Source organism: Mixophyes fleayi, chromosome 11 (genome assembly GCF_038048845.1).
Source record: "Mixophyes fleayi isolate aMixFle1 chromosome 11, aMixFle1.hap1, whole genome shotgun sequence".
NCBI classification, from domain to species: Eukaryota; Metazoa; Chordata; class Amphibia; order Anura; family Limnodynastidae; genus Mixophyes; species Mixophyes fleayi.
The window spans coordinates 96,605,994-96,633,410 of NC_134412.1; the positions used below are offsets into that span (position 1 = coordinate 96,605,994).

At 41.0% G+C, this 27,417-nt stretch overlaps 1 protein-coding gene and 1 long non-coding RNA gene across 5 annotated transcripts in view; one reads left to right on the forward strand and one right to left on the reverse strand.

Annotated features, from left to right (window-relative positions):
* LOC142107229 (uncharacterized) overlaps positions 1-16,363 on the forward strand; it is a 341,539-nt gene extending 325,176 nt beyond the window's left edge. For all 4 annotated transcript variants that reach the window (XR_012679912.1, XR_012679913.1, XR_012679910.1 and 1 more), the window contains exon 3: positions 16,077-16,363. This is a non-coding gene — a long non-coding RNA (uncharacterized LOC142107229). The remainder of the gene's footprint in view (positions 1-16,076) is intronic.
* The window catches only part of ETS1 (ETS proto-oncogene 1, transcription factor), a 223,620-nt gene that overhangs the window by 26,460 nt on the left and 169,743 nt on the right, over positions 1-27,417 (reverse strand). Inside the window, exon 5 of the mRNA XM_075190493.1 lies at positions 26,121-26,253. Within this exon, the coding sequence (XP_075046594.1) occupies positions 26,121-26,253 (133 nt within the window). The remainder of the gene's footprint in view (positions 1-26,120; positions 26,254-27,417) is intronic.

A 27,417-nucleotide genomic window follows, 5' to 3' on the forward strand; every position in this document is an offset into this window, starting at 1 on the left:
GGTCACATGATCTAACAAATCAGATTATGTGAATCTTTCACCAAGCACTAATACATCCATACCAGCCCTTCACAGGTGCACTCACCTCAAAAATACAACACAGCTGCCCTCTCTCTAATTCAGAACATAAGTTACATAATTAAACAGCAAGTGGATTGTAGCAAAACATTTAATAAATAATAAAGCATTTGGCCTGAGGTACGGAACTCCTGCTGACATGTAATATCCTTACTACACAGTGGGGGAACAGTATCTCACATATGCTCATATTCACACGAATCCGCTGACTGGTGAGACCTTCATGTGGAGGATGTGTATGGGGCAGCTTAGAGATGGACCTTCTGTGAAGTATCCTGCTGGGGTTCAAGGCAGATCTCTCGGCCAGTGCGGGGAAGCTGTTCCTCAGCCTCAAAGTAAAAAAAACAAAAGCTGTGCCCAGGCAGCACTGAGCTTGGTCACTGTTTTGCTTCTCTAAAGAATCCACTAAATAAGCAGATGGGAAAAAATATTCTGTGAAGTTTGGCAATTGGAACAGCACATGAGAAAGCTTTTCATTTAGTGCCAAGTCTTTTAGCCAGATGCTTAGTATGAGGGAAGTGATGGTAACACACTCGGACCATCTTCATTTACAAAAATAGATTGCAAAAAAAAAAACAAAAAAAAAACAAGGGACAAAGACACAAGTTTCTGCTATTTTCTTTTCTTATGTCCTGACAGTGAAAGGCCTGTAAGATGCCTGGATACCACTTATTGTCAGCATCTCCTGTACATCTCACCAGGGTAGGCTTTCCCTAGCCTCTTGAGAAACCCGGTGAACAGGATGTCTAATTTGAACTATGCTCACCAGCGATACAAAGTTCTGCCTGGTTTCCTACCGAACAGCTAATCAAAAAAGGACTGTAGCAAGGACTTTAGCTGCCCCCTCTGTGGGGGTACAGAGCCATTTGCCCTAGTATATCTCTTCTGCACCACCCTCACCATTGGCATCCCTGAGGAGCTCAAATAGTGAGTCATTACCTCCCCTGGTAAGCAGCTACACACTGCTTCCGACTTCACTAGACAGTGGTAAGTCTTAATGCTTCTACTATACAAACATGCTTTGTCGCCTACCATTTTCAGCAAATTACACTAAATAGTTGCTGCCACTCAGGTGTTTTAAGACCATGTATGATCAGGCCAATGCATCCTGGAACTTGTTGAGGTCTGGCTCTCCCTCAAAAACTGTAGCTCAGGTGTGGTGGTCAAGTCATCTGCTTGGCCTGCTTCTCAGCACAGATCCACGAGGCCCTGGATTCTGAACTCAAAGAGCGAGAAACCAGTAGACTCCAGCAGCATCTCCAGATCATACATAGGCTTGGGAGATGTGCTCCCAGTCTACCCTCTCCGAGGACACATATGCTGCAGAGTCCTATAGAAGTACTCACACAGTCCGTTACTCCGTGAGTGGTAGTGGGCAGTACAGAGCCACACTTTGCCCAGAGGAACTGGACTGCATTCCCTGATCAGTTAGGCGTCAGAAACCCCTCCAGCCAGTACAACAACACCCGGAGTCTGCTCTGACAGTCTGGTGTTCACTGGAGCCCCTAGTGGTGGGGACAGACTTGGCCGCAGACTACAGAGGGTCGTGTGATGTGTACCAGCTGTGCAGAACCCAGGAGCAGAGGGTTATGGCAGACAGCGAATCCAGAGAACAGGCCGAGGTCAGGGGTCACTTGCTAGATAGAATCGTCAGAAAACACGCCAGGGGTCGGGGTCAGGAGCAAATCAGCAGAAACGAAGATACTAGCCAAAAGGTCAAGGGCACAGGCAAAAAGACAAATCCAGAGTACAGGCAGGGGTCATACATGGCAAACAGACGTCAAAAAGGTTTAACACCAACAGCACAGCAGCAGGCAGCAACACAGAGGTCTGGAAGCTATAACCGTCGGGGAGGCTAAGCCCTCCCTGCCTTAAATACAGAAATGGACCAATGAGAGCCTAGCTCTCTAATTACATACAGGCTGCCCCATGATTAAATAAATTAGCCCGCAGGCTTGCCACAGGATTGCGCACGCGCCCGGCTGCCCCATAGTGCCGGGATGCGGCGCTGATCAGAGAAGCGTCCGGCCGTTGATCGGCTGGCCCCCGGAAGTGACGTTCCGGTCGTCATAGCGACGGCCGGGACGCAGGTAGGAGAGTCGCAGCGGCTGGGCACCGCCGCGGCCCGAAACATTAGGATCTATTCTGGTAAACACTCTTATTAAGTCATCTACTGCTATTTCTACAGTGATCGCAAACAGAGCCCAGCCTCTGGATAACGGGTGAAATAAGCCACCACGAGGGAGTACCTCTTCTCCAATCTCATAGGAAGAGAAAAGGGGCAAACTATGTCCACAGCCATCTGCTGAAAAGGCTCCCTAACTACTAGCAAAGACCTGAGGGAAGCATGAGCTTGGGGCACTCAAGCCACTGGCAACCTTCACAGGATCATCCAACACTGCGGGCCAGGAAAAGGTCTGAGTTAGGCTCTTTAGCGTTTGATCGTTCCCTGTGTATTCGGCCAGGCGATGCAAATCAGGGATACGGAAAAACCACACGCATACAGACTTGTACACATTTTTAGTGTGCGTGTGCAGTAAAAAAAAACAACAAAAAACATATTTTATGCGGAAAAAAAAAGAAAATGTAAACAAAATGGACTTCTGCCCAACCCTTAATATGTTATTCCTGTATACCTACTGTGTTATAGGACGCTTATGCTTAAACATGTTGTGTCTTTTCAAATAAACCAAAACACACATGTATAATTCAGGGCTGTTTCTTCCTCCGAAATATGGCACTGGTAGCTGCTGCTTAGCTGCCAATGGGGATTAATTGGTAAACTTTTACAGACACCTTCACCTTGCTACTGAATGCAGCCCCCTCAAAAGGTCATCAGTGACCCCTCACTCCCAATTAACTGCTTCTTCCTGCAGGGGATCAAAACATATGGAGGAGCAATGTTCTGCCACACCAACCAGCAGCCTGGGGGTTAAATTAATGAAATTGCACTAATACTACCCCCTGCTGGGCAGGTGATTAATAACACTCAGAAGTTGGGTCTTCTGTCAGTCAGACAAGGCCATAAACGTTGCCATATCCCCCATACTGGTGGAGAGACTATTTGTTAGACTGATTGTTGGATTACAGAATATTACTGGACAGTAGCTGCCAGCTCTCCCTAAATTCCTGGGACACTCCCAGGTTTTAATGATTTGTCCTTGGAAAACTTGTTTCCTGGAGACATTATTATTTACCAACTACATAATGAAATAAACCTTATTCTGCATGTTAGGGTGGGTACACACTGAAGAATTTTCCGACCGACATGTTATTTCAAATGATTGAACCCATGACTGAATGTCCGATCAGTCTGACGATTCATCCATACACACTGACACGATTTACCTTCAGATCTGTGCTCTTCACATGGTCCTTCATCTGGTCCTCTAATCTTCAGAGAATGACAGCACAATATTCATTCATTGTCACACTGATTAAAACTCCTTGTTACAGCTATCCACATGTCCTAATGAATTTCGTTAGCTTCTGTGACTCTGAAATGAAATATTCTGTCTCAGAACGAACAAATGAATTATTCATTCTACAGCACTCTCTACATTATTCACAAGGACATTCTTTGCTAGCATCGGCTGAAAAGAGCCCGACTCTGTAACCTCTATGGGGATCATGAACATGAGTGCATACACACTACATGATCATTAGGTGATTGGTCGGAAAACATTAAACAGTACGACCAACCAAATGAGCCGCTTAATCGACACTTTGGAATGACTTTTTACCATTGTGTCACTATACACACTAACCCGACTTCTGACCAAACAATCGTATGTCGACTAATTTGCTCGATTATTGGACGAAAACACTCCAGTGTGTACCCAGCCTTAGATACTATTACTCCCAATTTTCCTATATATTACAGTAGAATATTTCAAATGCTAGACAATTCCATTCTAGTTGAATTAAATATGAAATGACTGCAGTACGGCAAGGTCCACTGAGACAGAATCATGAGGGGCAAGTTTAGTTCGGCCCAGCAGCAAAGTCTCCCTGGAAATGATTGTATATTTCAGTAACTAAGCTGTGCAATGGTCCGGAGAACCCAACACCTGCAGCAGACAAATATCTGTTACACCTCCTCTCGCTCATATGTAAGAATGGCAGTGGCTGCTATGAGCACTCACGAGAAGACAAACATTCTTTTCACCACATACACATCATTCCCAGCTCACATGTACAAGGACACAATGTTTATTGTTTGTGCGGTGTATGGTGCAAGTCATAGATTCTGTGTGGAAAAATGAACAAATGTCAATGTCTTACAATAAGGTTTTTTTTACTTATAGTGAAGGGTTAACTATCCCACCGGTCTATAACATGATTGTTCAAAGCCTTCTGCATGATAAACCACAGTTCACACTCTGTAGAGATGTAAGAAGAATGATAACACTATCTAGAAGTGAATAATGACCATGGACCACCACATGTCCTTGGGATTGACATGGTTTGTAGATCAACCCCCCCCCCTGACCTGGATCCCCCCAAGATATCTCAGGCTGTTCCAGAGTGTGGGGAGGAAACCAAACTGGTGACACTTGGACCATTATCTAGAATGTCAGAGCCTGTGAATTAGTTTTACTAATTATCAAGTTCTGAAGAGAGGGAGGGATTTGTTCAGTTTCCTGATCTCTGTGACATATTCTGCTTTGAAGCTGTAGGAACATTATTACACATATTAGAAGAGTAAGTGACCAGAGTCTAATGGGCTTTTAAAAGGCCTGTGAGCATTTCTCACTAACCAACCACCAAGCAGTTATTACAACATAAGTGTATATCAGGCTCCAGGGAATATGCACCTAGACAGCTGATGTGTCCCCTAAGCAATACTCGCCTATAGTTTGGAGAATTCAGATGCTGCCAGTTTTTAATCGGTCATTGATCATTCTTCACATAATGTCTGTGTCTGGGAACAGAAGTGTGATCGATAGTTTTCTAAGTGTCTATAGAATCTATAGTCTGTCTTCGCGTTCTCCCTAGCCAAAAACTAAGCCCATAAAATGATTCTTTGCCTTTAGCATGTCTGCATTACGGTTTATAAATAATTTAAGTGCCCAGTTTCATGGTCGTGTTGAAGTGTGTTGTGAGATGGTACAGACATAGGAGTATATATAAATCTTACAAATAGAAAAAATTGTTCATAAGAATAGAGTCTGCAAATGCTGAAATGCCTCTGGTAGAATAAAGATCCACAATAGCAGCATACACTGAACTCAGACAGAAATTCAGCTGGAATGAAGGATTTCAGCCGTGCAGAAGCGTGGAAAGAATCTACTTCTTGTTCTGTGTCAAAGGGCGGTGGGTATCTGCCCCTCCTATGACAGACACACAATGGATCCCACCCAGTCATCAGACACAGATCATAGACACCCCACTAAGCTGAGATAAAGGCTCCGCTCTGCCCAGACAATTAGGCCAGCTGAGAGGACATTTGTTAGTGCCCTCCAGAGCCAGCACGTGCTTCCCCAGCAGTTCATTGCAAAGTTAATTAAATAACACGCTTGGCCTCATTACCCCACCCCATGTTAAACCCTTACCCAGCCTTTATTACACTGAATGAGAGGAGGGGAAAATAATATGCACATTCATTGCGACAGACATTAGGAGATATATATTTTACTGTATAATAAATGAATGTTTGGTAATATGGTGAACCTGAAGAACTCACTCCGCACATTGTAACAGGGGTATTAATGTCTGGGAGAGCGAGTCATCACGCTGGATTGTTATCAGAAAATTAGTTTAACATCTAGAATTGTAGATCATATAAGTAATTAAACGGTTGTGTCCAAAAAGATTGGTGTGAGAGGGACAATGAGCCCATTGAGCAATAATACGCATATGTAAAATTATTTTGCAGTTGATGGAATAGTTCTGGTAATCTTTCAGATATTTTATTGAGAATTTGGCTAAAATGTAGCAAATTACAATTATTAAAAAATGTAAGTGTTAAAATTATAAATGTGCAATAAAGTGGCTTGTTACCCTCTAAAAAATGCAGTATTTCTTCCAATGGAAGGGATCATAGAATGAATGCTGACTTAATGGGTGCAAAAGGCATGCCCAGTACCACTGAGCTACATGATAATAGAGGGTAAAGATGTCCGTGTACCCAGGCAAATATGGATGAGAGAGTCGCAAATTCACAGTGTTTCTCCACCGTTAGGTTGGTGGGGATGGGGGCACAGAGAAGGCGTTGGGCACAGCAAGGGCATACACGCATGGTAAAATATTTACTGGTTAGTTTTGTTATGCTGCCATTTACCATTCTATTTTATTAATGTCTTTTTGGAGATGGGCTAGATCACAATAAGCTATAGCCTAGGATGCAGTGGCCACTTAAAAAAAATCAGAACATTAAATCTGGTTATGGTAACAAAGGGGCTTATTTACTGTGGGCCCTTTTCAGGAATTGTTTCTTCCTCCCACTCCCGTTGATGCCTACTGCTTACATACCCGCCAACTCTGCTTCACTGCCTGATGGGCCCCCAGGGTGTTCAGCTACTGCTCCACCCTAACCCTACTACACTTCAGCCGACAGGAGGTAGAGTCCCTGCACTGCTAATGATGCCAACATAGGCATCGGCCCAGTGAGCAAGATGCGGGAGCGGGACGTATGGCCTCAAGCTGTTTGTGCCGTGATTGGTAGTTCGGCAACTTGCTGCTGCTTAACTACCAATCACAACAGAGCAACCTTCTAAGATAGAGACCCGGATAGCAAGGGGTAAGAAGCAGGGCCATGGTAGCTGCTGGCACCCTCCCCATACACCAACAAAAAGTAAAGCTTAATGGTGCAGGGTAATCATACAGGAAAGGCATTTTGTCAGGGACAATTTCTTGTTTAGGACCATATGGGGATTAGTCTGGCTCTGTACTGAAGGTGAGATCTTACCTCATATCCTCCCTTCTCCTGCTTCTAATACCACTTCCTATATAACCAAGTACTCTACCAGCTTTTTCTACTGGTGACACCAATACTTTCTGACCTTCATCTTATCTGATGCTAGAACTACAGGTCCTCTCTGTTGTTGACATTACAAGACCACTCATTCTATATTCTGCTTTTGGGCTTTTATGTATATACTATTTTACGTTTCATCGTATTGAATTGAAGTTTCCACACTTTAGTGCAATTGTCTATATACTCTAGAAAACTACACATTTGATTTACCATTTTTTGTTCTTAACTCTGTGTTCCAAATATATGTATGATCTGTAAAAAGACACCTTCCCTGGTAAGCCACAAGTAATATAACTGAATACATGAAACAAGAGGAGCCAGGACTGACCCCTGAGGATCTCTGCTGGTTACGGTCCCATCCTCAAAGCTTGCACCAAGGACTATAACACTCCGTCTCCTGACTGGTAACCAAACCTTTATCTATTCCACTGTCTTTCAATCAAATCCAAGGATTTTTGGTTTGTGAATTAATTTATCACAGCTTTGAGTATCAAATGCCAAATATCTAATCTGTGCTGTCTGGTATCTTGCAAATTGTTTGAATACGAGTAGTCATCAATTAATTTTTTAAGGGATTCTGTGAATTTCTCTACCAATGATTAGCAATAGTTATATTTTGCCCGACTGCCCTATTTGTGTAGTAGAACTGTATTAGCTGATCTCCAGTCACCTGGAATGAATTACACTTGTCACCAGCGATTGGTTAGAAGCAGGGCTGCCAAGAGGAATTCAGGGCCCCGGTAAGACAACAACTTCATGGGACCTCCCTTATAGTCGAGCACGCTTTAAAAATGTGCGCAGTAGTGGAAATGGTCATACAATTGGGGGTGTGGCTATGCATCATTGGGCATGTGGCTAGCAGGTCAAAATCACTAGGCCCTGAATTTGCCAGGCCATGACATATGTCCAAGCACTCCTGACTTTCAGGACATCTAGCACCACCTTGTAATATAGAAAGAATGCAGTGTGTATATATAAAGAGTTCACAGTCTTGGCCTGCACCTTACATTGGGCAGAACGTTCACCAAAAATTGGCATTGTCCCACTAGAATCACAACATTTCACACACTCTACTGCTCTCTCCTACCTGTTCCTTTCACTTTCACCACCTGTGGCTGCAGGTTTCTTTAGTTGCGGCTTGTCTGAATCCTGAAATGTTGGGGGCCCTATTTGGAATTATCTAAAGGTTCCCAATTTTTTTCCAAACAGCCCCGGTGTTAAATCAATACCACCCACGATTAATAATTAGGCCTTCCTCTAGCTCCAACATTAAAATAATAGTATTCCCATTTAATAAATAAACCTATTTCTCTCCCTACAAACAGCCCCAGCAATAAGTTAATAGTATTTACATTTCAGAAATATACCTGCCATTAAATAATTCATAGACACATTTAATAAATAGACCTCATTCTCCCCAAACTCACCCCCACATTCAATAGCCCCCAAACCACCCCATCTTAAATTAATAGTCCCCACAATTACATTGCCCCACCATCACCCACAAGCAAAATACCACCCATTAATTAGCCACCACCTACCTCACACAGTGCCCCTTCATCACAACCACGCTATGTCCCCTTATGATCACACTGCGCCCTCCATGCTGCTTTCCCCCCCCCTTCACCTGGCACCCCTTCAACACTATGTGCAGTGCTGCTACTCCCCTCTTCTTTATCACCAAACAGTGCCTTTCTCTCCCCCCCCCCTTCAAACTGTGCCTTTTTCTCCCCCCTCTTCTTCATCACCAAACTGTGCCTTTCCTCCTTCCCCCCCTCCTCATCACGCAAGGAGGGGGGAAGACGCCAGAGCCGCCATCATGTGAGTATTTGTATACTCACATGATAGCGGTGCAGGTGTCTAACCCCCCCCCACGCAAAAACAAAAAAAAGTCAAACAGATTAAAAAGATAAAGTTAAAAAAAAGAAACAAATATCCCGTCGGCAGTGAGGGCCCGGGTAAGGTCCCCTGGCATGCCCAGGCCCTGGCAAATAGTACCCCTCCCCCCTCTTAGCGGCCATGGTTAGAAGTTTGGCTAATGGCGCTGCGAGCAGTACACTTAATTGTATCGCATCATGGTCTAGTGACTTTTACCCCAGAACTTTAGAGTTCTACTAACACCTCTGCTGTAGTAAATATATCTATAGTACAAGTAGGTATATCTGTCCCTTCTAGTGTAGGTGACTTATGAAACAGCAAAAGTAAAAACAGAGCAAAAAAATAGATATTTATGTACTTTTAAAATATCTTTGTCTGCTACAACATATCCGCCACCTCCAGTTTTAAGCCTCACTATTCCTCCCTTTGTTTTTCCGTTTCAGTAATATATCTAAATTACATTTTGTCATCTTATTCTGCTGACTGTGCAAATGTTTTCTCCTGAGTGTGCTCTAGCACGTTTTATTGTGTTAAGTCTTTTCTAGACTACCTTTGTTTATATTTGTTTTAACATATCAGGAAATAAAACAAGCTAGTCCAACAATTTTATTAATCTAATCCTGTGCAACAAATAACACATACAGATTTTGCCATGTGTGAAAAAGTCAGTACCCCCCTACCCCCCATGAGTCAGTAGCTTGTAGACCAGCCTCAGGGTATCCGTAGTTATACGCTACTTGTTTGGTTTTTGCACACTAAGACCAAAAAATCCCAGAAGTGTTGGGGGTCATATGTAAGTTTGCAAATCTAAGCTGTAATACAATGTTCAGTGGGACATTAACCACTAGAATGAATGTGGGGAAGCGTAATACCTAGGTGACGTAATTAGAGTCACAGATCCACCCTAAAAGGTTTGCGGGACCATGTTTTGTTTAAATGATACATAGTCTTATATAATATCTTCTTTATGCTTTGTGAGATATGTTTTTTTCCCTACATAGTTACATACATAAATAATTCGTCTGATCTTTACTTTTTCATAACATCCTGATGTGAACTTGCATTAAACATTTTTAAAAATACTTTTTACTCTATTAAGGGATGCTGCAGCCATTTACATCACTATAGGAAGTATTAACTTGTAATTGGATCTATAGGAACATATTGATTGTGTCTGTGAAGACACTTAGTTCAGGAGCATCAAGGGTAGTCCGTCTCCAGAGACACTGAGATTTATACCATTCACTCAGACTAATGGAGTCGTAAGCACATGGATATAATACAAGCCAATATAATGCATAACATAACCGTGGAACTCTCTCCCTAATATAAGATTATTAGATTATGTCATTATCCACAATATATACACAAAATATTTTATGGTTCTAGTCCAAAAACTTCAGCTCCTTAACTGATCAACATTACTCTCTCAAATGACTTATGTAGCACATAAATAAATATACATGTAGCTAGAACTAACATTTCTCCTTTATGTCTGATAGACTGATGTCTATTCTCTTCACAAAACGTACCACTGTGGGCACAAAATCAGTTCTGTACCTGACAAAAATAAAAATGGTTCGACTGGATTGGATGTGACAGGTTATTGTGAAAAGCCAAGTTACCTGTTGATCCCCATCTACACATGGCAGTACAAATCATTGAGGTCCGTGTCATTTAGACATACATGCCCAAATATCTAACATATCCTCTCAGTCAGTGAGCACACTGAACAGCTGGATTGCAAGGTATGTGGGTGACATTTACAAGACTTTATTAAACTACTAATCAACAGTATCACAATATTCCACTCTGGTTGTTTTAATTGGCCTCTCAAGGCAGATATCTCCAGTCTGAGATGTCCACTTACTTATTTAATGTAAAATGCAGAATGAGCACTAACTATCATCATCACCATTTATTTATATAGCACCACTAATTCCACAGCGCTGTACAGAGAACTCACTCACATGTAAGGCCTATAGATATGTGCCTATAATGTGCTCTGAAAAAGTATTCAGCCCCATCCTTTATTCATATGATCCTTACATCTTTATACTATATAACTGGAATTTTTATTTATGTGACACATTTAGTCCCCACAAAGACAGAAAGAAAACAGTCACCCATAAAAAAATAATAATTTTTTTATCATTAATATCAGTTTTCCTCCCCCTTGGTCACTACTCCATTGAGTCACCTCTGGCCACTATTGCAGTCAATAGTCTTTTTGGATAGGTCTCCATAAACAATGGTATGGAGTGATATTTGCCCATTCCTCCTTGCAAAATTGCTTAAATTGGGTCAGTTCTAAGTGGTGACAGCAGGTTCAGGTTTTGCCATAGAGTTTTGAAGGACAAACTTCCTCTCTAGTTTGAGCGTTTTTTTGCAGAGTACAAGATTGGTCTGTAATGTCCAACATTTATCTTTCCATTGATCCTGAGAAGATAGTCAATCCTTGGCTTTCTGCCACATCTCTGCAAAATACCACCAGGAAGATGCTGCAAACTCTTTACTGCAAGGATATGGGTTATTCAGCCTCCCATAAAGGCCCTTTTTGTGGATTGACTTGTAGATTATTGACACATGTACATTATCTTCCATCACAGCTCCCGGCTTTTGTAGTACATTCAGTATCACAGCTGGCAGCACAGTAGTCTCTGACAAGTGCCATTCTTGTCCAGTTATCTAGGATATCTTTCTTTTTACCCTCCGCTATCACCATCCAGAGACGTACCGCCAGGATCCTTCTTAAATAGGAACCTGGGGCGAACCTGTAAGTCAGAGGGAGCTACCACCGGCAATCGCTAGCGGTAACCCATAGATGTATTGTAAGTCCTATCTCACATCGATAAATAGACTCCTTAATGTTGTTACAATGGTCATATTCCATTCTCCGAATGTATTCCTTTCTACAATCATATCTCCTGATTTACTTGGCATGGTTTAGTCTTCATATTAAATCACTAGGGCTGTTTTTGGGAAAGTCTCTACCTTGCTAGGACCTCACAGAGAGAGGTGTTTATATTTATAAAATAAATATCAGGATCATCTTGCTTCCTAGTCAACCAACAAAAATCAAGTGAATAATGGACAATGTGTGCGCACCCTTTCATAATGGGGCTGTAGCTGTGTTCAGATTTAACCAATCACATTCAGAGTCATGTTTAATAGTAATTAGCATACGCCTGTCAGCAGTGAAGGGATGGCGAGTGACCCCACAGAACGCCATGCCTACGGTGAAGCATGGTGGTGGCAACGTCTGGCTTCCAGTCTGCCTCTCTTCAGCTGGGACAAGGCCTCTAGTCATGATAGAAAACATAATGAATAGCACCATATATAAAGATATTTTGACGAAAAACCTGCTGGCCTCTGTCAAAGCCGATGAGGAATTTCACCTTCCAAAATGATAATGATCCAAAGCACACATCTAAGTCAACCAAGGAATGGCTTCTGTAAAGGAAGATAGAATGGCCCAGTCAGAGCCCAGACCTCAATCTCATTGAAAAATTGTGTAATGACCAAGAGGAGAGGGGTAGAAGCGCAAAGTCCAGGTGTGTGAAGATGATTGAGACTTACTCAAAAAGACTCACTAATATAATAAAAGAAAAAGGAGCTTCCACAAAGTATTAGTTTAGGGGTGTGCGCACTTCTTCAATCTGGGTATTGTAGGATTTTTATTTACATTTCAAACATCTCCGATGCAAAAAGAACAGTTACTGATACAAAATTACAAGTTGTTCTATCTATCCCTCGGGACATACAAAATTAATTACAGAAATACAATAAACAGCTGGTAAACCGACTACTAGATGACTGTACCATTCACATCCTAAAAGCACTAGATTATTAGCACTAGATTATGATATCATAAATCTGAGCTTGACAGTGCCACGTTGGGGTTAAAAGGATTAAACCCCCGTGGGTCAGGCACACATTTCCCACAGTTTATATAACCCCTTTCCCAGCTCCCCCCACTCACGCCCTGTTCCTCAGAGGAATCTGCCCTAGCGACCGTAAGCCGGAAACTAAAAATATCTCTTGGTTTATAAACAAGTCTTAATGAGAGCAGAGACAGCCAAGCTGGGGAGATGGAGAGATGCTGGCTGTGCTCTACCGATAAGATCACGCTCATACTAGAGAGGGGTGAGGGGTTTTCGTTCCTGATATGTGTCCAGATTGTAAGTGAATACAGGCTGGATGTACAGAAAGGAAGGGAGCAGAGTTGAGTCCCATTTCAGGACAGGGGTATATACAACTGCCCATGTAACAAACCAGTCACCCGTAATCTTTACAACAGAGCGGTCTCTCACTGTGGTCCATTAACTTAAATGAATGCCAGCATAGCACTGTGATGCAATAAACCACACGGACCTCATGGAATTCTTATAAATATGTTGGGTTTGTCCTATAAAACGCAACTTTAAGTATTGGTGAATGAAGCCTTTATTGGGCGATATTTCTGGAAATGTAGATTGTTCCCATGTTTAATCACCTGGCCGTGGGCACCTGAAGCTCTGTTTAAATGCATTCTGGTTATACCGTAATCCACCGCTGACAAAGAGAAGTGATTACACAGCGTCTTGTTTATTGTATGTAATAAACAGGAGGCTTCATTGGGGCTGCACATTAAACGCATTCCACAATGTTCACATGCAACTTTGGCCACTAGTTTTACAGATTAACAGGAGTTCTGTGTGTTCTCTGTTATTTATCAAAAGCAGATTCCGGAGTGAAGGAACTGCTGTGTATTCTAGGGGAGTCTTGCACAATATGGGAGTGAAACTAAGCAGTAAAAAGGTGACATTATGGCATGATACAAAGTAACCTTTAGATTTGGGAGATGCATTACACAATTAGTGACATACGCCCAAAATACACCAACTAGGGGGGAATTCAATTCCCCCCGAAGTACCGCCGCGTTAAAGATATTACCGTTATTACAGTAATATTAACCCGGCTTTCTGTTCGCAAAAATCCAGCGTTAAAACTACCGTAATAAGGCGCACGATTACCATAACAACGGTAATAATGTGCAGGCAGCGTTACTTTTAACTGTAACGCGGCCAATTAAATTCCCCCTGTACTAGTCTGCATCTGATCAGAAATCCTGCTCCTGGCAAAAGCTGGTTTTATATCCCACCCATGGTTTTCATGTAAAATGTTATATGTTGCCAATATGTCGTTTGTTCCTAAAAGGGACACATATAATCCAGGATTTACTTTGGCAGTCATCTGAACAGCAACAATTTTTAGCAGGATCCAGTATAACTTAGTTCCTGATTTAACTGCAGTTAACTGTCACCTACTGTTAAATTGTACTTAATGTGTACCATGAATGCTGCAATATTGCAGTGTATATGGCCTGAAAATAACTGTGACGCCCGATAAGGATTCAAAATCCATAGGATGATTATCGGATGTGTTGGTGAATGTGGTCAGAAGGTGACTGTAGATATTCTGTCGTAAGATGACTACATGCACAGACCAACCCCACTCACAGGCCCCGTTCTTCTCCCGATTCGGCCACCTACATAGGAGGCTATAATGGATATTAATCGTGCTCCTGCCGAGCTGAAGGACCAGCCCTTGTGTAACCCATTTAAAGTTTAGATTCAGTATTCCTATAATACTTCCAAACAAGTTAATATTTTGTAATTAATAATTTGGTCTTGGTTCAGTTTGACTAGTTAAAGTATCTTCTCCAGAAGAAGTGTCCCAGAATGCAGTGCAGCTTGTCTGGCAGATAAGGGGTTACTCGAGCGGTGAATGTTCATGTGTTTATAGTGTATGGAAGAACACAGCACAGTTTGGCAGGCTGATGTGTGAGAGGAGTGTGCACAGCTGTACGTTACCTGTGTATGAATGGGAGATATGGCAGAGCAGTCAGTGTACATGTGTTAGCTGAGCATCTCGTCATGTTACTCTGAACAAATCTGCTTAATGTTAAACAAGCAGACTCCCACAACCATTCATATAAATCCACCGGGAAAAGTGTGTGTGCGGATCAGTCAGAGAAGTTCATGGCTCCTACAAGAGAGAAACTTATTTATGAAAGCTGCAAGTTTAACTTGTAACAATGAGCAAGTCTTGTAAGACCAAAACAATATTTCTGCTCATGTTTCTTAATAATAATTGGAACTGCAAACCATATTTTAATATTAAAAACAAAGTGTGTGGCTGTTTGAACCTTACCCACATCCCAACCTAAAAGCCAAGCTGTAATGCAGCTAAAAAAAAAAGCGTCTGTTTCCATGATTTCTGCCAAAATGTTGCTCACACCACTTGGTACAATTATTAAGGAGAAATGAGAGAATCCACAACATGCTATAAAAAACAAACAAACAAATTCCTTGTGTGATAAAGCAGATTAAAGTCTTAAAAAAAGATCTTTCACGAACATGCGCACAGCAACATATACCTGATGGATAAAACATGCCCGTATTCTTGTCCTGGTTTTATAATAATAATAATAATAATAATAATAATAATAATAATAATAATAGCAGTACTCCACTCAGTAGGGAAAAATGTAGTATTCTAATTATATTATAAAACTGCAATACTTTAGTAGTAAAAAATAACCCGCAGCGCAGTTTTACCACAGACAGTTTTAATGTCACCAAGAAAAAACACAAAACACTACTATAAAACAAAACAATAAGAAAATTATTTCTGCTCAGATTTTACCAGCTACCAGTTTTGCATAGGGAATGGAGTTATTCATTTTCACACCCAACCATTGGCCAACAAGAAGGTCCATATTGTAGCAAGCGTAATATATTACATGGCAACGCTATCATACGTTCAGAAGGAAATCACTGAAAAAATGGTTTATTCTTTGTTCAATGGTTTTTCAATATTTTGAAAGCATAGATTGTAAGCTTGCAATCAGGGCCCTCTTACCTCTCTGTCTGCATTACCCATCATTGTTTTCAAGCGCTATGGAATATGTTGGTGTTATATAAATAAATGATGATGATGATGATGATTTTATTACTGTTTGTTCCCAATTGTAAGAATCTGCTGGCACTATATAAATAAATGTTGATGATTATGATGATGAAAGCAGCGAGCCCAAATAAGAATAAGAATATTGGTATTTACCATTCTCCTGTGTTTTTTTTTCTCCTTTCTTCAGGCTGCTATTAATGATTTATGATTCTGGACTACCATGGCAACCACAGTCACATGATCTAGTGAACAGAGAAAATTTGGACCCCCCCCTAGTCTGGGCTTTCAGCTCCACTGTATGCATGAACAGACTAGCTGGGTCACACAAGGGCATATCCCCTCAGACTGGCCCTTACCACTACGGGGCAGTATCACCCAGGCAGCCGGAGTATCAGAGATATATTATTGATAAATCTTGTTGATAGGCAATTTATTTTTTAGTAAGAAATTCTGTCATTAAACTATATTCTGTTAGCTGCAGTTGGTTATAATTTCACATGTCATGATCTTAAATTCTCCTCTTCAATAAACATCAACTTATAAAGCCATAGAATGAGTACAGCTACTAAACTTCACCTGAAATATACAGAATATAAATTGTATTGTGCTGCTGGTGAATACAATTAGGGACATTTCAAGTTCACAAATAGTTACCAGAAAAAAATATTAGGCCAGCCTTCTACAAGTCCAGCCTTGAGTAAAATATATATGGTAAGCGTTGTGACATACGACATAACGTGCACAAAGTTTGCTCCATCCGTTTATAATCCTCTTGCATAGCAATAACACATCATCGTTTTACATAACTGCAGCCTGTAGGCACACACCCTCTGACACCCTAAGTCTTTTCAATCCACTAGCCACACATTTACACAGATTATATTAAGTGGCTATCACAGCATCATGGGAACTGTAGCCCCAACAACATGGAGAGTTCCGATCTTTACATTACTATGCAATAGGTTGGTCTATTTCATTAGTAACAGTAACGCGATTTGTTCTTGAGGGAGTGTAAGAGACCAGTGTCACCTTGTCACAAGGCATCTAGTGCATACTAGAAAGGAAACCACTGAGAGACGGTCACTTTGTATCAGATAGAGAAACCAGTAGCATCCCCAGCAGGACATCTCCCTGTCACAGGGTTCTGATAAAATACCAACATTCCACCATGTTTATTTCAGAGGAATCTCTATTATTTACATATATAATTCCTGGATATTTATTGCAGAAACATAAGAGGGTTTTTCACAGAGGGTGTTCTCCTGGAGGTGGGCTGGGGAATGGTTACAAGCAGTAGTGACATTCCTACTCTTTGTATTTCATACATGGGAAGATTTGTAAGAAGACAGATGACATCTGGCTGCATTTCTGCTGATTGGACGGTGAACGCTCTATGGAGCAGTGGCAGTAAGTGAGGGAAGTGTGTGCCGGGCTGATTAGAGGGAATGCTTCCTCTTTTCCCATAACCTCCAGTGGCCTGAATGTTTAAGGCTGCCTGCCATGCTTCTCCCTTATTTTATGCCTGTTTATTTTTAGGGAGGGGTAGAGAGGGGAGAGAATAGATGAACTCCGCTCCTCTCGCACTCACTCAGCCTCCTTACTCTATTCACATTCATGTATCAATTAGATATTCCTCATTGAAACTGCCGTCCTGATACAAATGTGATCTCTTATTTCCCTTCATACCTATGTTACAAAATCTCTCCAATGCTTTATTTTTTCTGCCTCAACTTGTCAACTATAACATCCCAACAATAAGAGGTTTCCAGGCTCCAATGTCAATATATTCAACATACCATTGATCAGTTATGGGGTGGGAGGATTACATTGCAGAAGAAGATATCAAGCGGCAGCATATGGTTGTAGAGAACAGTATATATAGGGGCCGCAGGAATGGGGCGCTCAGTAACAATGTAACATTGCAGACAGAGGTGTGACAGTGGGAGTGTGCGCGGCTGAGCATAGAGAAGTGACATTCAGTGATATAGAGCATGATATATGTGATAATACACTCCATCATCATCATCACTCCATGTTGTAAATTATGTAGGTATTACAAGGAGTATTATCACCTTATAAAAGCACAAGACTAAGCCACGTACTATAATACAAATTACAGAAATCCCATGTGGGAAACTAATATCTGTAATAATTCACAGTAGGGATTGCACTATTCCTTATAATATAATATACACGCTTTCCTAATGAACAGAGAAGACCCCACTGTTTATAGAGTTACTATTTATCTATAGCAACATTGTGTTTTATTACAAATATACAGTATACTCTGGTGATTTAAGCCCTCTGGCTGCTTTTTCCCATGGTCCTCTGTTCCCCAATAGGTGGGATTTCATCCCGTGAGTCTATAAAGATCATTACTGTTTCTGCTGCTCTCTGTAACACATTCACTTGTAACTTTCCCCCATCTCCTCCACATAGCTGCTTTCCCACCAGCCTCCCCCACCCTTCACAGCTGCAGCGCTCCCAGCTGATGCCTGTAATGGAGGCCTGGGTCCTGCGTCACTTCTAAACACAGCACATCTGGACGGGGGGGTTCATGTTAAAAGGAATGGGCTGCGTGTAGTGTCCTACCAATAGCTGGGAAATGGAGGTTTATATCCTTGCACATCAATTTCTTTCACAGAACTGAAAGGTCTGCAAAAAACAAAAAAATGAGCTGTACATCAAAATGGTTCTGCAAAAGTTTACCATGTTCAATCATCTCAGAACAAGGAGGAAAATACCTAAGAAATGACATGTAATGCTGGAAAATCACAGCTGGATTCAGCTAGAAGAGAACACAAAGCCACACTATGAATAAACCACACTATGAATAAACCAAACTAGGGACTGGTGAAATAACACTCGAAGAATCACTGCTACATAACATTTGTACAGGAGCACTATTCATCAGTCCAAACACAATGTATTCCAGAGACTCAACATGTTATAGAAAAAGAGAGAAGTTTACAGCAATCCAAAAGCACTTAGCAATAATCAGCAATACGCTGGAAGCAAGCACAGTAATAAGACAACACTGGGTAATATAGACAGAGAGAAGAGCACCCTGCTCGCAACTTTGCAATATATGGGATTATAGCTTGTAACACTTGTGTAAAATGCCTGCTCACAGGTTATTCCAGATGAGTGTCTCTTTCTTTGACTAAATGTAGGTTTTAACAGATTATGGAGATTGCAAGAAAGGTGCGTCAGTTTTGAAGGTTAGAGGGCGGCCCCTGAAGTGTATCAGGTTGCTGGGTTAGACTAATGAAAGTAATATCTGATTGGTTGTTACGGGTTACGCTATATTTGCATCATGTTAGTAAACCCCTCCCTCAGAGTTTAGCAATATCAAACACAAAGAAATTATCTACATGGAATACAGACATATTTACCATCCACTGTATACAAGATACTTATACAGGTTACCCCGGGTTATCCACTGGCCCTCATCACAACTCCCAAAATTGTGATTAGTGCAGCGAAGTGAAATGTATGTGAACAATAATCACTTTCCTAGTGGTATTTCCACACTGATCCAGATATATTCAGTACTGAGGAATGAGAATATATATGGACTATATAAGGATATATAGAGTGTCTGTTTAATGTAAGTAATGGGCTGGTAGGAGACAGTATATAACAATGCACATACATACAGTATTCTCCTATGTTAAGTCCTAACTATTGCCCACCGTCTGAGAAGGCGTCCTCTGTATCTACTACCACTTCTCTAACGTTTCCCACTGTTCATTCTGAGATCTATGGTTCTCTCAGTCAGTCCTCTGAGATACTACACTACAGTCATGAATGGGACACAAAGACTGTGTTGATGAGTCCAGAGATGACCCAATTAGGGTGGCCTCAGGCTCTTCCCTCCCGCTGATGTCTGCCCACAGCCAAACGTATTCACAGACACAGAAGGATCCCATTCATTTCACCAGGGAAGGGCTGGGGCCCAATTGGTTAAACAGCAACAGGCAGAACTGGAGAGGGGGAGGGTAATGGGGACTGGACATTAAATTAAAAAAAGAAGAATGGAGACTCTCATATGAAAATGTGTTTCTTGTGAAGTCATGTGCAGCTGGATAGGAATCTATAAGGAATTGTCTGTCCTATTAACTCCTATGGAGCCCGAGACTCTGAAATCACATTATCCGCTCACCACAAAGACTGGTGACTTCATTGCAGCTATTCCTGAAGATATCCCTCTGGGGATAACCACAAACTCTCACAAGGACACGGATAGGACTTCCAGACTAACATGCAATACATCAGCATTATCAATGTTTGTTGGACAACAATTCCCAATGCCCGAACGAGTGCTTGGCCAGAACATGCTCAGCATAGATACAATGAAATACTGTATTTCCGTGATGGACTGAATAGGGTCATAGAGACCCACTCGATTGCTCCTCTATAACATATCTGGACCTCTGCTAGAAGGGTGGCTCACAGGGGTAGAAGAGGTACTTAGGGGACATTGATCTTAATGAATGGCCCTAGGAATAGATAGAACTAGACCGGGTCATCTGACAGTTGGTGGTGAACAGCTAATTAAAGTGAGAATCTGTTTGATCAAGGTCGTTTGTTGTGCATCTTATTAGTTATTACAAGCTGACATTGTCTGACTTACAAGGACAACTGGAGGCGAAGGTTAAATTGTTGATTTTTCAGATCTTAAGTTTAATTGAACTAAAGATGGGGAGCGAAAACGGCTTCTGTGATTCTCGGCAGATGTGCACATGTGACCCTGCGAGTGAACATGGGGAGTGCTGGAAGTCTGAGAAAAGGAATTGCCAGAGTTAAAAATAGGATAAAAGGAAAAGAGAAAAATTCCGGGTATTTGGCAAGAGCGTGTATGAATGAGTATGTTGGACATACTGCGTATGAATGTGCATGACTAGTTCTGACGTACGATGTGTCAATGTGTGTGTCACTAAAAGATGCGTGCAAAGGCAAGAGGGTACGATCCCTGTACGGGTTTAAAAAAACGCACATTTCATCCATTACTATGGAGCACTAGTAAAGAATTAAATGTATTAATGCAGTATGTATGTGTTTAAGACATTCACAGATTGGTATGTGGATACAGCTTTATATGTGGAGCCTCAGAGAGTTTGTAGAGTGTGTTTATATCTGTCTGAGAGCACGTCTGGTTGCGTGCACATGTAGGCAGTGTTTGGAAAATGTACCACAGCTGAAAGAATGTATTTATTTATTTTTTACTGACAGCAGTAGAGAGTTCTGGACAGGAGCCCGGAGAGATATGGAATAGTGTACCCACTAGGAAGGGCGGGGGATTCTAATCAGAGGTGCCACTTGGCTAACAGACCTCCCAGTGTTTTCAAAAGCAAGAGTTCAGAATATTCCCCTGGAACGTGATGTGCAATGTAAAGATGTAGCTTTATTTGGAAATATCACTGAAAATGTTACAGATTATGAATGGCCAATCCAAGCACACCTCATATGCCAGTAACCGTAAAATACTTAGTTGGACTCTGTTAGCAGACAACAGGCTTCAAATATTAGAAAGTTATTTTGTCTGATTTCAACCACAAAATTATACCCTTATAATGCCTCAAATGCTCCTATATCGACCGACAGCCCCAACAACTAACTCTTTTGTCATTATTCTGTCCACATTTACCATGATGGAAAGAGTCCAATCATTAATTGTCACTATGAGCCTCTCTAGCTGTAGACATGCTGTCTGAGCTGAAGTTTTGCATTGCACAAATAATGCAAATAAGCGTCAGATCAGCGCATGTGGATTGTAGTCGAAGATACAGATGTGGTGGGGACTCCTGGACTTACAGACATAGTGATACATATTGTATTGTTATTTAAAGACAAGAATGGCACTGCTGTGTGGGATATTGAGTGGAACATTGAAGTAAACATGAAGTGAACATTCATTTATTTTGATAATTGGATAAGTATTAGGTATTCACATATACATTGGTTTCTATATTTTGACACAAATGGTCACAACCTGGGTGTACAAATACAAAAACATTGAAGCAGCCGTCCCATTACATAATAAGGTGTGTTTTCACATAAATCACTGTAGCAGCTATAAGAATAATGTGGGTATTTACCATTTATTTCTTCAGGCTGCCGTTAATGATTTATAATCCTGCACAGTGTAATGGACTACCATGGCAACCACAGTCACATGGTACATGATGTGAGCAGAGAGGCTTTGTAATGCCCCTCTGAGGTCTGTCTGCTCAGTGTACCCCCCCCCCCCTTCCATATGACATGCGGAGACTGTCTGTGTAACTGGCAGCCATACTTTGCAACCTCCAGAGAGATTTTGAAAAGGAGATAATGAATTATAGAAGGACAGCTAAGAAAAATTACTTTCAGATGCATACTTAGCCTTAAAAAAAAAATGGAACCAGAGGTTTCCCTATAACATTCCTCCACAGTTAGAGAACCCCCTCCATTATCTGGTCTGATTGGAGTTTCTGGCCTTGGTGTGTGTAACACATTTAGATGGATGTGACGTGGCGTTGGCTCGTATACATACAAAGTCTGGTGTCGTGTGACTTCTGACTGGGAAGCTCTGGGAGTAGAGGTTTTCTTACAGTAATCAGTCCTGCTGCACTGTGTGACTTTCATCTCACTCATTGTTTTAATCAGCGGCTGCATGAAAAACGCCAGTCCCAGCGCTCACTGGGATGTCAGGTGTCATCAAGGGGGTAAGAGAGAGAAAAGCTGCTTAGATTGTGACAAATTCAGTAACCGTCACACATTTCAAGGTAGAACATGAGTAAAACCGAAATTAGTTTGTGCTGTTATAAGCACTGGGAGGAGTGACTCACAGACCACAAGAAATATTGTTGAGGGTATAGTTACTTTACTGATCAGTAACATGACGCAAGCTGACGACTATCCTCTGCATTCCAAAATGAGACTTACAAAACAATAAAACTCACTTCAATATAACTGGTACACAGAAGCCACTAAAATAAAACCTCTAATACTTGGTATCAGGAAGTGTAAAAAAAAAAAAAAAAAAAGTTTATTGAAACTGTTTTTACTCTTAACCATCTAAATGTTTCATGTCCCAGCTAAAATAAAGTGGTTTTGCGGATTTTTGACTGAAATATTTCTCTCATTTAGGTCTTATAATACAGTATGTGGATTACTGGTATGGAACCATGGTGAATGCACACAGTACAGTAGTCCGATCTCACCTGCTATACAGGAAAGGGCAAAGTTATATCTATGGAGACTGAAGGAAACCAGCTAAATAGAACTGCAGTCCGCCATAAAATACTAAAAATTGACATTATAGAAAAGTGATTCTAATCAAAATAGAGAACTATGGCCCTGATTGCACATAAGGGTATTTGCATTTTGATGCACTGCACACAACCTGCATCCATGGTCAGCGTTAACGTGCGGGTGTAGCACAGCAGGGTAAGTACACCCCTTTCAGAAGCATCTTATTTTGAGTTACATGTTCAATTGAAATGCGTTAGCTACGTACATTTCAAAACCTACATAAACCGGGTGCAATATTGAGAGTCCATGATGATGATTGCATCTTTACGCTGGATTTAAATTTGTAAGTATCTTGATAGGGAATCAATGCAAAGATGCAAGAGGTACTTATATTTGATTAGACAGAAAGCCTCATTTAATGTAAAGGTGCTCTGTTTGTGTATATGTTTTATCATAAATACTAAATGTGTAACAATGGAAACAAGTATAACCCTTTTACTGCCAAGGATCGGTGACAAATTTACACCTCAGGAGGGCACATCTTTTTTGGGTGGCATTTTCTTGTTGCCTTAGTATCTCCAGGAGTAGCTCAGAAGTTTCACCTTACCCAGGCAAATGTTATATAGGCTGACAGGGTTTTACAACAATTGAAAAGTAAATATTATCTTTATAATATATGAGGACAACAGGAAAAGGTGCTGTGATTCTTCAAGTAGCTAATTTCACAAAATAAAACTTTTTACTTTAATTATATGACTTGGAAATATAAAAGAATGCCAATTGTATAGAGGTTAGGTATAAAATTATATATATCTGTTTCTATAGTTTATTGTGTGAACATGCAGTATGGAGCTATGTTAGAGCATGTAAACACTACCACTAGGGGTGCTGTGGGAGAGGTTATTGTGTCGTCACTATACCCAGATGACCTCTACTCTTGGGGAAACCTCAACGGTAACATCATGCAGACCCTCTATAACACATGGGGAGAGCAATCTCTACATCACCAAAAATACAACAGGGAAAGATTCAGGGGTCCAGAAGGCATCAATCCCTTTTGCATATAGGAGTTGGGTGCCTAACGCTGATGAAGTCAGTGCCATTTGACATAAAACCTATGCTGGTGGCTTGTTGAATGTGGAACAGGCACATACCTACAAGAACTATATGGCTACAGTCACTTTACCACTCTTACTTACGACTTAATATTATATTAACAAATACAAAAAGGACAAATAGATTCTAAGGTACAAATGAATAAAAAAAATCCTAGTACTTTATTTTCTATGATGGTGCTATCAGCTTGCAGGTATCATTCAGTACAGTTGCCATTGTTTTCCTACTCTTCCATATACTCCCTTTCTACCCTGCCAGAGATATCCTGTATGTCTTGCTGAGATCGATGTGATAATCCTCACACAGTAAGATAGTTTGGTAATGTGGTCTAGTGACAAGGGGAATACGCCACACGCGGGTGGGTTATGTAATTGGAGGCGTGGCCAGTCACAGAAGGGGCAGCAAATACGACAGGTTCAGGGAAAGGATTAGCAGACACGGTGCACTGAGAGATAACATACAATGTATGTCTGGGACATACATTTCCCTGTCCGTTTTTGTGACTATTGTCCTTTTAAATAAACCATATTCTTATATGGCATTGTTCCAAATTATAATTTATGCTTCAGAAACTTGGATATAATTTACTATCAAAAGTAACCCCTTAGTTTCCAGTGTGTGGAGCATTATATGCGAGTTATTATGGGTGAATCTGTATGGAAACATTAATGTAACAACTACTGCATGACAAACACAAACCGGGTCAATAGGGACAAATTGCCCACACAATACACATACACACACACACACACTAAAAGACACACACACACACACACACACACACACTAAAAGACAAAAAAAAAAAAAAAACAATACAGAGATTGCCTATTACTCAACAGCACTTTAGTTTCCAAATGTTATAATCTTAAGTAAAAGGGTTGAATTACTGAAGCTGATTTTGCAGTGGGTGGAACGGCTCCTGGAGAAGGTACCCAGGATGTACACAGTGGCAGCCTCCAGCACAGTACACACACTGGTCCTTTTCCTTCTGCATGCAAATGAATATAGTCTACTTGGTACAAATACCATTATTAAGGTTACTGATAATTCAATAACCATTCTTTTTTTATTATTAATACTCCTGTATGAGTAAATTGCCGACTCTCCTTCCCACTACTACATACTGCGATATCCTGTTGGTATTGGGCCACATGTGAAATACCTCTGTGGTGTGTACCACTCTGACCAGCCAAATATAGCTTCTCAGCTTGTAAGGGGAAACAGTGTTTCCTCACAGGGCATCTCAGTGAGCTACTATTATTATGCATAATGTACCCCCTACTCTGACATATCAATCTATAATACATAAACCATATCAAGGACAAAAGTTTCCAGGATAAATTCACAATATTTGAGACTGTCTTGGAAATCAGGGACTGTTATCTATTCCTGTATGTTCAGTGCACAACAAAGGCATTTATCAGTCACAAAAAAACTGAACAAGAAATCAAACTTTAGCCTTGTAAAAAAACAATCAATAACCCAGAAGTTTGAGTCTTACTGTTTAAGCCAATAAACATTAACTGTACATTCTGTAACATAGTCATTGTCTGTAATGTGTTTTAGAGAGCCCCATAACGCCACAGTAAAGAAATAACCCAATTATTCATTAGCAGTTGCATCAATTTAGCAGAGTGGAGACACAAACTTACAATATAGATTCCTTCATGATAAGACTAAAATCCCCTCACAGCTCATTGTAATCTGGTGGATGATAGTGTGGTCATCGGAGATGTAATAATTGGTTGTGTCAAAGTGAATTGCATGTTATATAGGGAGAACTATGATATACGATCATACAACATGCTGATCTCCATGTGTTTTGTATATCCCAGCACGTAGACAAACGCTCCTCTTATATATTGCATGGTCATGTTACCTGCTGCCTCTGTTCCACAGGGAACCTCCTGGATCGCCAGCTCTCCCCACAACGGATAATCCCATTTCTGCTGGTTTTCATACACCGGAAATCCATATGGAATGTAATGATGTTGGAAATTAGGGTCCAAATTCTGCCCACATTGAAAACAAAAACAAACAAAACATAACGATCAGGTGCACAAAAAGATTTCAATACCAATATTATACCAGTCATAAGATTAAATGGAGAGGGATCAGCTCTGAGACCACAATATGAGGTTTACTTTAAAAGAAATGAACATGTGCCCATTATCAGAATGCAGGACAGCAATGTCCAGCATCATATTGTGCCACCATCCACACTCTCTCCTGACGCACTGGCCGAGGTTCTCCACACATACTACTGCACTACACTGGCGGCAAGCTCTAGGGTTTCACCATGAAAGGAAATAAGAGAACAACCAACTGTACGATCATCTGCAGGACATGAAATAATAGGTTTCATAGTCTATGCCATACAACATACAGCATTGTTCTATACTCCGGTGGCAAAAAATAAAATGTTGCTAATGTTTTTCTGGTTATTTTTTAATTAACAACTAGCTATGTCTGAGGCCTGTGGAACGCTCTTATCTGGTCTCACCTCCTCCATTCATTCCAGTCTCAGACCTATAACTACATATTTGTATGTGCTGTACACACTGCCTCCTGACACAGAGTTCTAGGGGCGGATAGGGTCGTGCTATGAGACTGATGACACACAAGGAGGTAGCGTAATAAACAGCCTGACCAGAGTAAGGGCTGATAACTCCCAGCATAGATCACATAGGAGAAGCTTTTGGATCACAATGATAGGTCTCTTCCTAGTAGATCAATAAGGACACTGTATTAGTGCTCAGTGAACCACAGGTTAAAATTTGGAGGAGAACGTGTAGCGATCAGTAGGCTGGATACTTTATAAGTAAACATAATCGTTTTTAAGACTTTGTACTGGTGTGGTGAGACAGTGGATTCAGATATTGCTATTAATTTTACAGGCCTTCCCTAGGAATTATACAAACAACAACAAATGAGACCCAATGTCCATTCATCCCTCATCAATCCAGATTCTGTCCACTAAGGAGGCCCAGATCACTGAAGAGACAATGGATCGCCCTCACTATGTGTAGAAAGCCAAATACATGACCACGCAGTCACAAAACTACTGTTAGAAGAACATATTGCAGCGAGGTCTATACGAGGAGGTGAACACGGATGGGCTGTAACAGGGAATGGGAAGTTCAATGGGACTGGACACAAGAAATGAAGATGTAGTG